Consider the following 13,828-nt stretch of genomic DNA (forward strand, 5'->3'; position numbering starts at 1 on the left):
CACAGGTGGCAATTAAGATAATAGACAAGACGCAGCTGAACCCAAACAGCCTTCAGAAGGTAATTTACCCCCCTTCTCTCTCCTCTGTTATACTCTCTCACTGTGGCAGAGTTTGTTTACAAATTTATGAAGCACAACAGATTGAGTATTAATTGTGTAAATGGGAAGCAGGGCATGCTGGGACCGAGCATGTGTTCTCCATACAGAGTTAAGAGCTTTTATTATTTTAGTGGGATGCTTTAATTATAAAGAGTGTGGTCTAGAACTGCTCTGTATGCACTGAGATAACTTCTGTTATGATTTGGTGGTACATAAATAAAGTTGAGATGATTCAGCTCTGTGTTGACTGTTCCACTTAGGTTTTAAATGAAAACCTTGGACTGTAAAGCTTGTTAAAATATTGCACATGAGGCCTAAAAAGAAGATTGTTTGTGTAAGGGTTGGGTTTAATCATTTCTGTTCAGCCAATTCAGGAATAAAGGAGTAAATTGAAGTATTTTGGCCGCTTTTAAAAAGCTTTTAAGATTTAAATGTGTCCCATTTGAACACCATTTGCTGACAACTCTGGGTAATGGCATTTTTCTGAACATCTATTAGCCTCCAAGAGAAACTGTGAAAATGTGATTTTTCTTTTCCAGTTCATGCTGCTTGGTTGTATCGCAACTGGGAGTGACAGTTTAGTTTTCCTTGTTAAATCAACCAAATCAGGAAGTCGGTTTGCTTTTAAAATGCAAATTTCGGAGGCTGAGGGTGAATGCCCCTTTTGCTACCCAGTGAATAGCAGTTTCACTTTACAGTTTGAAGTCACTGAGCTGCCCATAACCCCGTTTTCACTTTTTCTTTTTGTGTACAATCATTAGCAAGGTGTGTGTGTGGTTGTTTTTGATCTGTACCGCTGTACATTTGTCTCTTGGCCTGGAAGTGGTTTCGGGGAAGTCAGAGTGATATCGACTCGGCTGCTGCAGCTCCGGAGGCTTTTTTGCTCATCAGATGAAGAAGAGGGGACGGGGGAGAGCGCGGCGGCTGCTGCTGCTGGTGGTGATGATGATGTTGATTGTTGATGTTCAGCTGGCCCTCGTCTCTCCCTCGTCCCTCTCAGCGATCAGTTAGTGGTTTTCCACCAGTTTTTCCAAAGCTCCATTGATTCTGGCCTTTGTATCTCAGAGGCCCGGGCCCTTTGGCGTTGCCTGTGACACTACGCTGACAGAAAAACACTGAGTCATGACGCCGCTGTTCACGGACACACAAAGCGTGAGGCTTTTGTCGGCAATCCTTGTTGTTTTTAGGTTACTGCTTTGTCACAGCCGAGGAAAAAAACTCAACTCTTTGAGGGATTTGTCAGGTTGTTTTTCCTACTGTTCACCAGGGATTCAGATTTCTTTTAATGTTTATTTTAAGGAATTGGAGCACGCTTGGAGAAAAAAAAAAACTACATCTCAATACTTTTTTTAGTACTTCTTCATGATTGACACATTAAATGTTCCCAGTCCTGTCTCGTGTTTCTATTTATAGGCTAGCTATATGTGTGTTTTTATTTTAACTTGGATATTCAGAGTTGAAGGAAATCCTGACATGGATTAGTAATTGAGCCTGGCTGTAATTTTGCTGGTTTCATATCTACGAAGTTTAAAGGAATACTTCGACTTTTTGGGAAATTCACTTTCGTGCCGAGAGTTATGTGAGAAAATCAGTACCGCTCTAACGTCTGTATGGTAAATATGAAGCTAACGCCATCAACTGATTAGCTTAGCATAAAGACTGGAAACGGGTGCGAAACAGCTAGTCTGGCTCTGCCTGGCAATCTTACGGTGACAAGACTCTAGGAAGTCACTGGTCCTGGACAAGAAATAGTGCAGCACATAACCCCCCATAAACCACAACATTTTGTTATTACACTTTGGTTTTTGTAAAAAAACAAGATATAACGTGTTTTAATTAGTGAGGATTTTGTTATTTTAGAGCCAGGCTAGCTGTTTCTCCCTGTTTCCAGTCTCTAAGCTAAGCTAACCGGCTGCTGGCTGTAGCTTCATATTGAACGGACAGAATAATCATGTTTCTCAAAATTTTGATCTATTCCTCTTATAATCAGCCACAAATCTGATACATGTCAGGATTTCCTTTAACCTCCTGTAATCACCGTTAACTATTAATGACTGCGTAACAATGCACGAGTTAGCCACACCGTTGCACTGTTTTGTTTTGTTTTTGATTAGATTTAGATTAGATTCAGCTTTATTGTCATTACACATGTACAAGGCAACAAAATGCAGTTTAGGTCTAACCAGAAGTGCAATAAGCAAGTGCAGGATATAAAGCGTGTGCATAAATGCAGGATAGAGGTATTGTGAAGGTATTTTACAAGTGGTACTATGGACATTATATACAGATGGCATTACTATAAACAGAAGTATACTGATGGATATGTACAATAAGGAATTGGACTGGGCAGAACAGCAGTGCAATGAATATAAAGTAGTGCAATTTATGGAAATAGTTAACAGTGCAGCAGATGAGTTATTGCAGTATTCAGTGTTTCTGTAAATACTCACTAGAGCACCAAATGTGTATTAATTTGCGGAAAAAAGTCCCTAGCAAATGCCCTAGTTACTCCCATTTAAGTAACATTTGCTAAAAACTACAGTGTCCAAGGAAATTACTGAGCCTTAGAAATGACACTATATATTTGTGAACTGTTTTTTTTTTTTTTTTGAAGATTTACGTCTTCAGTAGGAACCAATGGGCTTGGAGGTCATACACAGCAGACAGGCTGGGGAAGCTGGGAAGCACTAAGAGACGGATAACGCATAGTTTGTTTTGGTCTTTTAATGGGATTTGTTGTCAGTAAGACAAATATAGGAAAATGCCAGGCTAATCCTTTAAAACATTTACACTTTTGGTATTTTAAGTGACTGAACGTCATCAGGCAGCTCAGGTTTGTGTATCAAATGTTGTGTTCAGATGAGTTTTGAGGGATTGGATCTCGTGTTTATTTTCCTCTACTTTCTTCTTTCCTCTGAGCTGGTGCTGCTGTAACAGCCAGCCTGCATCAGAGCCGGCACCGCTGTGTCCTGACCTCTTATGTAACTGGAAGAATTGGCGAGAGGCTGATAGCGGGGGATATCGTCTCTGAAGCCTAAATGTTTATTTTCAGCCTCTGTTCTTAATAGTTTGGAGGAGCTGAGTCGACATGCACATCTGTCACTGGCTCCTGGCAAACTGCTCTCAGCTCCCACTCTGTTCGTCTCTCTCTGTCCTGATTCAACCTGCTGAGGGTCTTGTTGTCGTCCAGGTCAAAGGTCAGGGAAGGGAGTGTGACACTTGGAAGTCTTGATTAAATGTAAACAATGTCCATCAAATCCTCAGAGGCTGGGACAAACTCTGCTCCCCGTGCTGACGATTTGCTTTTCATTAAGTGGTTGTAGAGCAGTTATTAAAGCCATAGACGTGATTTATAGCACTGTTTTTAAACCTGGAGGCAGGAACTCCGCAGTGCGTCATAAAAATCATTAATCTAACAGGACAAAAGTATGTGTGACAAGCTTTTCTTAACCTTTTATTTAAAGATAACTGCTTTTATTGTGCGGCTGGTTTAGGGTTGCATTAGCCCTTCGATTAATTTATCAATTATTTAGTCTATGAAACATAAGAAAACACTGAAAAATGCCTGTCACGATTTCCCAGAGCACAAGCTGACGTCTTCAAATTCCTTGTTGTGTCCGACCAACAGTTAATCTATTGAAAAAAATGTTTTAAGTCCAAATATATAATATAAATTTACAATGATATGAGACAGGAAAGGAGCAAATCCTCAAATTTGAGAAGCTGGAACCAGAGAATATTTGACATTTGTCTTGATAATTGACTAGAACGTTTATCATAATTGTTGCTGATTAATTCTTTGTTGATGGACTGCGATGTTCAGACAGCGATTAGCACTGATATATTGGTGATGTTTGACTTATTTTGTAAGTAGAGAAAACTGAAAGTACGGTACGGAAAGTATCGCGTTGGCATCGTCATCAAACAATTTTAAATCAGTGTCCAGTTGTATTAATTAATCTGCCTTTTTGATTGAACTGCAACTGCATTAAATACAACCAGCGATGAGGGGTAACGAATAGCGATGCTCCATATTAAGGCTAAAGTTAGTCATTCTGTTCAAGTCTGTAGGCCGATCACCTGGAGGCATCTCATCATTTGTGGCCTCATAACTTCAAAAGGCAGAGACAAACCAGTTTTCTGTAAAATGTCTTAAAGTTGGTGCGAGTGGAGCAGCTAATTTGAACCAGAGTGTTTATTCCCTCAGGTTGATTTGTTTGTCCAGATGGGAACAATAACATTCGAGCTTTAGAGGGACCAAATAAACTGCACTGAGAAGCAGCGTCTCTCTCGCTTAGAAAGCTGAGGTTAACAAAATGCGCTCGGGGTAAACTGCAGTCGGGATAATTTTTCTCTTAACTGAAATAAACACCGGGGGTCAATTACAGCAAGAAGTTGCACAGAGATCCATCGTTCTTGGCTGATGTTGCAGGGGTTGTGATTTTTGTTGTGACTCACCTCAAAGTCTCTGACCTGGATGAAAGGTAACCAGAAACATGCAGTAAATGATCTAATGGTGAGCCCAGGGGATTTTGTTTACAAGCCTTAGATCAGTTGTAATTGAGGCAGCGTTAGCGTTAACGTAAACGGGAAAATGCAGCAAGGGAAGGTTTTCCACTGAGGTTTGGAGCCAACTGTAGGTGTGATTTCACCCTCAAACTGTGTGTCATTTACCCTGAAGGTGCTTTGTATTGATCACAAGACAGGTTGCGTAATCGGGACAGCTGTGCATCATCGCGGTGGTATGACTGGATCACCAGCCGGTTTACGTCCTCGACCTAATGCTCGTATTATGTGGTGAATCATCTGTGTCTCTTGTGTTTTTCCACTAATTCTGTTTACTGCATAACATACCTGACAAAGTATTCCAAAAATTGGTTTGTTGTTTTACAACCTACCCAGGTGTGAAAAGGCTTGTGTCTGCTGTGTAGGACCGTACAGACTGTGTCAAAGACTTTACAAAGTCACTGAGTTTATTTTTAAAAAAAAAAGTATTATTATGCTTGTCTCGCACTGACAACCTAACTACCCTAAACATATTTGTTCAGAGCCACTGATTCTAGTAATCAGCAAAGATAAAGTTCCTCTTTCTTGAGCAGCAGTGTTTCCACTGTCACTCACCAAACCGGCTCGGATGTATTCCTCTGTACTTTGTGAGAGCTCAGGAGAGTATTTTCAGTATAATGATGGGCAGAGTGGGATCACAGGCAGAGTGTAATGACAGTGAGGAGACCTCAGGCTCACTCCGGAGCTCTTCATCTTCCCCTCCTCCTCGCTGTCAGCAGCCACACTCGTCCTGGCTCAGTTTGTTAACATGGCTTCCAAACCGGTTGTCTCCATCCTGAAGGCCTCGCTGACGGGAGTTCATAATTAACCCTTCAGTTGTCTCTACAGAAAAAGAAGGATACAGAGAGACGACGTCCCCATTAGTAGAAAATAGAATCACTGAAACTATTAATAATCGCATAAATATAAAAGATCCGATTGGGGCTGCTACTAAAGTTTATTTTCATTTTTTATTTATTTATTTTTTTAAATAATAATTTAATTGCTTAGTTAGTTCTCATCGCCCTTGTAATGTCTTCACATCGCTTATTTTGTCAGATAAAGAGTCAGAAAACCCAGAAAAAATCTGGTGATATGAAACAAAGAAAAGCAAACAAATCCTTAATCGCGAGAAGAAATGTTTGGTGTTTTTACATCGTAAGTGACGTAAAAGGATTCATTAATTATCAAAATCATCATTAAACAACTAATCATCTAATTCAGCTTATCAGCTAATTGTTCCAGCACTAGATCTAATGTAGCTACACCATCAGCGTGTGTCTTAAGAAAAATCTGTTCATATATTTGACAAATATTTAAGTCTGTAATGTTCAACATGTTGCAAGAGTTATTTTGTCATGATATGTAATGATAAGGTTTTGTGGTAAACCCATTTCTGCCTTGTCTGCTTGATTTTACTACGTTTCCCAGAAAGCTTTCAACAGTTCCCAGACAATAGGTTTGAACAGCTTACATTTAGCTTCGGATGCTTTTAAAGTATTTTTGTGGGCGTTGTTGCCTTTATTTTGATAGTGGACAGTGGAGACGTGACAGGAAATGAAAGAGAGAAGGGATGACATGCAACATAGGACCCCTGGCGGACTCGAAGGCCGCGTTCAGACTGACTTTAGCCGACGCAGGGGGCTCTGGCAAAAAAACAGTCATCTTGCAAAAGAGTTGAACCTGGCTTAACTTTTGAGTCATCCAGCAAGGCAAGCGCACATTCCTGGTAGATTACTTTGTAAAGTGACCGCCGTATTTGTTTACTTTGAAATTATATTGAAAGATAAAATGATTGCTGCCATCAGAAGCTTCCTTAAAAACCTTCATGATATTATAATCCAGTGTTTTACAGTGTTTTGCCATCTTATAAACCTTCAAACTCATGGATCTGTTACTCTAGCTGGACTTCCTGCATCATATTTCGTTGTCTCACCGGTACATTGAAAGGACTCGCCCACAGCAACGCAGCCCCTTGTTTTCAGTGTGAACGTCTACTAAGTGGTGATGCTGTGAGAACATGGCCAGTGTCCTAAACCACTTGGCCATCAGGACGCCCCAGCTTTGGGTGATTGTAACTGGCTAAATAATGGCGCACCGGTATGTTTTTTTGTTTTTAAATTGTTTTTACTTCAGATAACCAAGAATAGAAATGTTCTCTTCGATGGCATAAACCATCTGCAGTGGAGAACCAGTGGCGTGGCTCACAGTGCAGAGGGGTCAGTGTGAAACATGAGAGAGACATGTAACACCAGTAACAACACATCTCTCTCCACATTTTTACAGCATTGTGTAACCGTGTGTGTGTGTGTGTGTGTGTTCAAGCAGCTCGGCGTGCAGCCTCATACTGAATGTGAAAACATCACCCGCTGTTTGTCACCATCTGTTTGCCTCTCAGGCAGACACCAGCAGCCCAGGGTTCAGGACAGAAGGCTTGATCAGGGCGTCCCGGTGGACCGCCGTGGGTTTGAATCTGTCAGTGAACCTCGCTTTACTGCCGTCGTTTATTTCACTCCCCGCCGAGAGAACAGATTAAAGCTCGGAGAGAAAAGAGGAAAAATGCACAAATACGCAACGATTTATGATCTCAACAAGATGTATCCGCTTTATGATCTGTCAAAAGTAAAATTGGAAAAAGATCCTACATAGTGCTGCTGAAACAATGTGTCAATTCAGTGATTAATCGATTAACAGGAGAAAAAAAGACCTCCAAGTATTTGGAGGTTATAGCTGTGTTGGTTTCATATCATTATTAATTGATTTTTTGGCTGTTTTTCAAACAAAATAAGCAATAGTAAGACATTATATTGAGCTCTGACTTACGATGGACATCGGTCATTATGTTTTGGCATTTTATAGACTAAAAAAGTGATTATTTTACTTGGTCACAAAAGTAATCAATACATTAATCTGTAATATATGATTCAAAATGAACAGTTAGGTATAAATGAGACAGTAAATCCTTGTTTCAGCTGTCAAAAATAAGGATCTTACATAGTGCAGCTGAAATTTGATTTGTCAATTCTGTGACCGTTTTAATAATCTTGTAAGCAAGTAAAATTTGTCAAGCAATTTTTGACTGTTTTTCCAAATAAAATAAACAATTTAAGACATAATGTTGAGCTCTGATAACTTGGACCCTTATTTTTGCCATTTTATAGACTATTTTTAACTTTATTTTTATAGAAAATATTATTCAGAAAGAGCAGTTGGGTAGCAGAAGGATAAATGTGGTAACGATTTATTATCTGAATAAGATGTTAAAAGTAAAGCTATAAAAAAGACCTTTGCGTAGTGCTGCTGACACAATTTGTCAGTTAAATTTTAAAAATGTGACTGTTTTTTAATAATTAATCTTGCAAGCAAGTAAAAATGTTGGTGTTTACCGCTTTAAAAAATGTGAGGATTTGCGTGATCGTCTCTGTTCACGTCGTTTTTTGAGCTCTGATAACTTAAACCAGGGAATTAATAAGTACTGCGGATTTACATTTTCTGCTGAATGTGTTTGTTCATGTGGTGGAAGGTATTTGTGCGTTTTCTGGCTGCACAGCCTTCCGATTTGTTTGTCAGTAAGCGAACTGTGGCTACTCCCGCGTCATGAAAGATTGATGCCTTTTTATATTTTTATGAAAGGGAAGAGAGCGAGGTGTAGTTAACAGTGGATCAATAATAAATAGCACTCAGTTCTTTTTATGCCTCGTACAGCGGAAGACTAAAAAGCACTTTTGGCCGTTACAAATCTGCTCGTCTGGTCACTCTGAATGCTGATGGAGAAGAGAGCGTGTGTTGACAGAGGGTCTTGTTATTAGTGCAGAGGGGGGTGGGGGATGTGATGGTGCATGTTTAACTTCATTCAGATCCCCATTTCGACCGCGCCGGGGGATGTCGGCTGTTATATGAGCGTCTCTCGGGCTGGTTTAAACCAACGCTGTCCTGCAGGAGATCCTGTTGTCGTGACGATGTGCCAGCGGTGACAAAACGATCACACTTCCATGACAAATGTGTTGATGTTGGCACGTCACAAAGACCAGCGTTTGGGGTTCAGAACCCATGATCTCCTGTTATGAACTGTCCAGGAATAAGAACAGCAGTGTTGATGGGGGAAGCGGATCGTCAGGAATGTGATCAGGACGCAAATATCAGACACAAAGCAGAGAAACCTGTGAACTGCCATTTAAAGATTAATGTAATCTGTGTGCACTAATCTGAAAATCCATTTAAAATTAAATGGGAATTCTTGCGGTGTGACATGGAAATGCCACTTAGTAACTAACTTTACTATTATCGGAAACCTTATGCACACTGCTGTTGAATAAATACTTGTTCAAGTAAATATACCAAAGTCTTAACTTTAACAAGTATTTGTTTAATGATGTCTTTCCCTCCTTTTCCTTAGTTTTGTGGTATATTTTGTCATGAAGAAAGGGGACGGGTTGACATGCTGAAATATTAATTTCCACACAAAGTGCTCAAACTGTAAAGGCAAACGACTACACTTTGAGATGGACTGGCAGTCCATGCGTTAACTTCAAAAGTTTACCAACTTTTGTGCCGCCACTCTTGTTAGACAGATTTGCTATTTCAATATTGTGGTGTTTACCCAGCAGAGTCGAATAAAGTGTTTTTTACCACTTCTTCTATTTGTTAGCGTGCTGACTGTACTGAGTGTTACAGTATGTGCTGTCCTTATGAGCTCACCAAAACAAAAATATTCCTATTAACTATGTTGAAATGTCAAAGTATTGAATGTTGAACCTTGAAACCCACAGAATGAAATACAAACACTTTCTCTTTTTATTGCAGCTCTTCAGAGAAGTTAGAATAATGAAGATCTTGAATCATCCCAATATAGGTAAGTGGATCTTAAACACACATTTTAAGCACTGCAGAAACACTGTTCACATGAGTTTGAAGACTTAAATAGTGTTGATCTATGTGTGTTGTATCTGTTAAGAATTTCCAAACATGTACATTCAGACATTTAAAAAATATTGTTGTGCTAAAAGAAAATATTTGACTTGTTTCTCAGTGATTGACATATTAGACAGATCAGGTCGGGGTTTGGTGTCTGCTCAAGGACACTTGACATGCAGGGATCTAACCTTTTGATCTTTCTGTTACTGTGACAGTCACATGAACCAGCAACATGATGCCAGCCTGTATTTTATCAGCTTGTTTACAAGTTAAAAGCACTGTTTGTTAAGCTCCTTAGTTCCTCCTTTTTCCTTTTTGTTTTGGTTCACACCGACATCGCAGGAGATGACCGAGTAGATGGCGTGTTCTTTAAAATCAAACAATCCCGACAAATAAACGTTTCTGTAAATATGGCAGCAATCTGAAATATGAGGGAAGGAACACTACGGCCCGCGTCAAAAAGGTCGTTTAGATTTTATAACGTGGATGTAAAATTAAATGATGTTTGACAAATCATCTGGGACACTTTATTGTCTCATTAGCCTGAGGCTTGATGGCTACTGTACGTGACTGATGAGACTAAAACTGGAAAACTTTCCGCTTTGTTTTGGGATTAGAAAATGAAGCGGTTTTGATCAATAAACAAGAGAGCACGCTGCCTGGAGCAGAGAAGCTTTGGCATCGCACAGCCAGCTGCAAGAGGAAATGCCAACTAACACCAAACCACTGCAGCAACAACAAGCCAATGTCAGGAAACCTCAGCTGTTGAAGGCTTGAACATGAACTGGCTAGCAGCAAAGAGATGAGAAGTGGCATCGTGACCTTGATGAGGTGGAGTTCAGGGTTGCAGCTAACGATTATTTTCACTATCAATTAGTCGGCCAATTAGTTTCTCGATCTCATTTTATGTACCAAACATTTAGCAAACGTAAGGCACAAGACAACTTCAAGATGATATTTATGAGGTTTTTTTAATATCACATGAGCCTACAATGCGAACAACAAGAATATTAGTATGATCAGTAACAGTAATCATAATAATAAAACAATAGTACGACTTTATTTATATGGCATATTTCATAGAAAAAATCCTACAATGTGGTTCATACGAGATGAAAAATACACACAGGCACATGCAAGAAACGGAAAAAACAAAGCAGAAAGTTTTAATCTCTTTTATGGTCTCAAAATTAAAATCCTAATAAAATTAACCATAAATACTGTCGGTGGGAGCGCCCTAGTAGCTGCAACGTCCGCGGTTCGATTCTGGCTGGGGACGTTTGTTGAATGTTGTAACCCGCTCTCTCCATTAACTGTCTCAGCTTCATGGTCAACTATTTAAAGGCAAACATGCTGAAAAATAATCGTTGATTGTAATAAATAAATAATAAAAACTGTGGGAGAGGTTGAAGTAAAGTTTCCAGATAAAAGCTAAAAGTTTTAGTTTTTTTTTTTTTTTAAATAAATAAAGTTGTTACACAAAAAAAAGCAGCAAATCCTCACATTCGAGAAGCTGGAATCTGTGAGTATTTATCTTTTTTGCTTAAAAATGGCCAATGATTAATTGATTATCTAAATAGTTGCTGATTATTTGTCCATCAACTGACTAATCGACTAATCGTTTCTGCTTTAGTGGCGTTCATAAAAAGTCAGCTCAAGGCTCCAAAAAGTCTTTTTTTTTTTTTTTTTTTTTCCCCTCTCTCTCTTCATTTACCTGTTCAGGAAACACACACATGGGCACACAACACACACTCTCAAACACACACATGCACGTGTCATGAAACACAGAGCGTGCACATCAAGCCTGCCATGGTGCGTTTGGTTTTGGAGACGGGATTCCCTGCTAATTACTTTTAATTTCCTTTCCCCGCGCTCCATGATTTCCTCTGCAGAAATGTGATTATAATTACCAGGGTGGTAGTAAGCGCTCACCAGCCCGTACGCTCTCTCTCTTATCTCTCTCTCTTATTGTCTTACATCCCACCTTGTCTATATTTAGCAGTGCAGCCAGTCTTTTTTATATCTTCGAGCTGAACACACTGCAGTAAAAAAAAAAAAAAAAAACAGCTTTTGGACTGTACAGTAGATATTGAGTGCTGCTAAGCTCGGCTCGATGCTGTGCTTACATGGTCACGACACACAGAGAGCCACGTGACTTCCACGTGACTTCACTTTTCCCCTCTACTCTCTCAAAGTGTCTTTTTGGAAATATTTTTGCCGTTTGTGTCCATGAATTCATTAAGTTTTCTGTCTGAATCCCTCCTCCCTTCTTTAGAATAATAAAATGTATAATTTCCTCTCTATCTCTTTTTCTCTCTCCTCGCTTTTTAGTGAAGCTTTTTGAAGTGATTGAGACGGAGAGGACGCTCTACCTGGTGATGGAGTACGCCAGTGGAGGTGAGACAAATACAATTTTGTTGCTGTAAACTGGAAACCACGTACCTCCAACCTGTCGGACTGAGAAATGCATTTTAGGCATTAATACAATTTGTTGTTTTAAAATGGTTTCAGAAGCCCAAGAAATTTGAGAATTTCCTAAACCTGAAAAGGAATCTGCCGTCCTCACACTGGTGTAAACATGAAACAGTTGTTTGCATTTGTACAAAGACAGTTGGACTTTAAATGTATTATAAAGGGAACTTGTAAAACCAAAAAATAGTTAAAAATAGAGTTAAACTTTTGCAACCATATCTCATCAGCTGCTGTACAGATATAGTCGGTAGAAATCTGCACACTGCTCCCAAGGTCCCAAGTATGATTTATTAACACCAAATGTGAAAAATGTGCACGTTAATAATTTATACACATTAGGAGCGGCATATAGTCTCCAGACTCTTCTACTTCTACCTGAAAGGACAAATGTAGAAAACACAAATCAGAGTAAGTCTGAGTGGTATTTACAGAATAATTGAGGATGGTCCGTACTGTTGATGCATACTGTATAAGTTGATGTCACGTATAAAAAGACTTTGTGTTGCAGCAAATGAAGAAGAATAAGGAGGGATGCTCGTTAACAAAGGCAAATGTTAGAGAAACATTTCCAGGAAAAGCTTCCAATGGTGGACTAATGAGTAGAAAGACAGACAAACACTTTATTCAGTAACTGACAGGAACTGGCATTTCAACGTCTATCATCTTACACGTGTCAGAGTGTGCGTATTTATAGCTTTGCAGCCCAAAATGATTACTACAAAACAGAAAAAAGGCAAAAAAATCTTTCAATGTGAGCTCTCCAGCATCTTTGGAGTTTTCTTGTGGGGAAAGCTTCTTTTTAATTTCTCATTTAATGCAGTGTCACACATACACAGGACCTAAACGACACATCCTGTCATTGATTCCTTGGAAAGGTCATGTTGGGACTGCTGAGCCAAGCGGAGACGACAAATTGTAAAGACCTGCTTGCCGAGGAGCAAATCACATCACTGCTGAGATGGGAACCCTGATCACAGGCCAATTGTATTAGATCTTAATGAAGTAAATCTAATATTTCTTTCAGTTTGGGATTGATTTTCTTGGAATTCAAGCAGAATCTCAAGGTGACCCCTCAGCTCTGTCTGCAGCACAGCAGATTGCTGTCTAGCCCTGATCCAGGACTGCGTGGATCTCTCCGGGAACTTTGCAGTCACAGATCCGGTCATGAAATTTGTTACGCGAAGAATATTGAAAATACAAACTCACCAGATCGCAGGAAATGTTCTTGCCAATACGTAAAATCAAAGATGATGCAGGACTGCTTCTTTGCTCACCAACTGGAGTGCTGCTCGTTAGCGGAGTGCTCAGTTCTGCCCCTGGTGGCTGGAAGCTATCCTGCAGCCTTGCGCCATCTTTGGTTGATTTTACATGTTTTGTATTGATTTTACCTGAAGAGACTTTTCTTTGTTGGGCTAAATTTTGGTTTTCAGGGGTGACAATGTTGGACTGTTGTTGTTTGGTTCTCCACTTTGATCCAGACTGAAATATCTCATAACTATTTGATGGAATTTGGTACAGATATTCATATCCCCTTCAGGATGAAGTGTTGTAACTTTGATCCCTTTACTTTTCATCTAGCGGCATCATCAGGTCATGTTTTTTTATACAAATACCTGCAAAACTAAAAACATTCCCATCAGCCTCAGCTGACTAACATCGGTATGTTAGCATTGTCACTGTGAGCTTGTTAACATGCTGCTCTGTCTACTGACTCTTGTTGTTAACTTAACGGCCTCCTGATGTTGTTTTTCCAAGTTTATAGTGCAATAAGAAGATTTTCTACCACCCAGTGGCCTCA

The 13,828-nt window shown here is 39.6% G+C and overlaps 1 protein-coding gene across 33 annotated transcripts in view; it reads left to right on the forward strand.

Annotated features, from left to right (window-relative positions):
- mark3a (MAP/microtubule affinity-regulating kinase 3a) overlaps positions 1-13,828 on the forward strand; it is a 58,260-nt gene that overhangs the window by 8,084 nt on the left and 36,348 nt on the right. For all 33 annotated transcript variants that reach the window (XR_006374512.1, XM_044166244.1, XM_044166250.1 and 30 more), the window contains 3 exons: positions 6-59; positions 9,448-9,496; positions 11,890-11,955. Coding sequence is in view for 32 of the 33 variants with exons in the window: in XM_044166244.1 (XP_044022179.1) it covers positions 6-59; positions 9,448-9,496; positions 11,890-11,955 (169 nt within the window). In the remaining variant the exon portion in view is untranslated. The remainder of the gene's footprint in view (positions 1-5; positions 60-9,447; positions 9,497-11,889; positions 11,956-13,828) is intronic.

Source organism: Siniperca chuatsi, linkage group LG15, assembly GCF_020085105.1.
Source record: "Siniperca chuatsi isolate FFG_IHB_CAS linkage group LG15, ASM2008510v1, whole genome shotgun sequence".
Lineage (NCBI taxonomy): Eukaryota > Metazoa > Chordata > Actinopteri > Centrarchiformes > Sinipercidae > Siniperca > Siniperca chuatsi.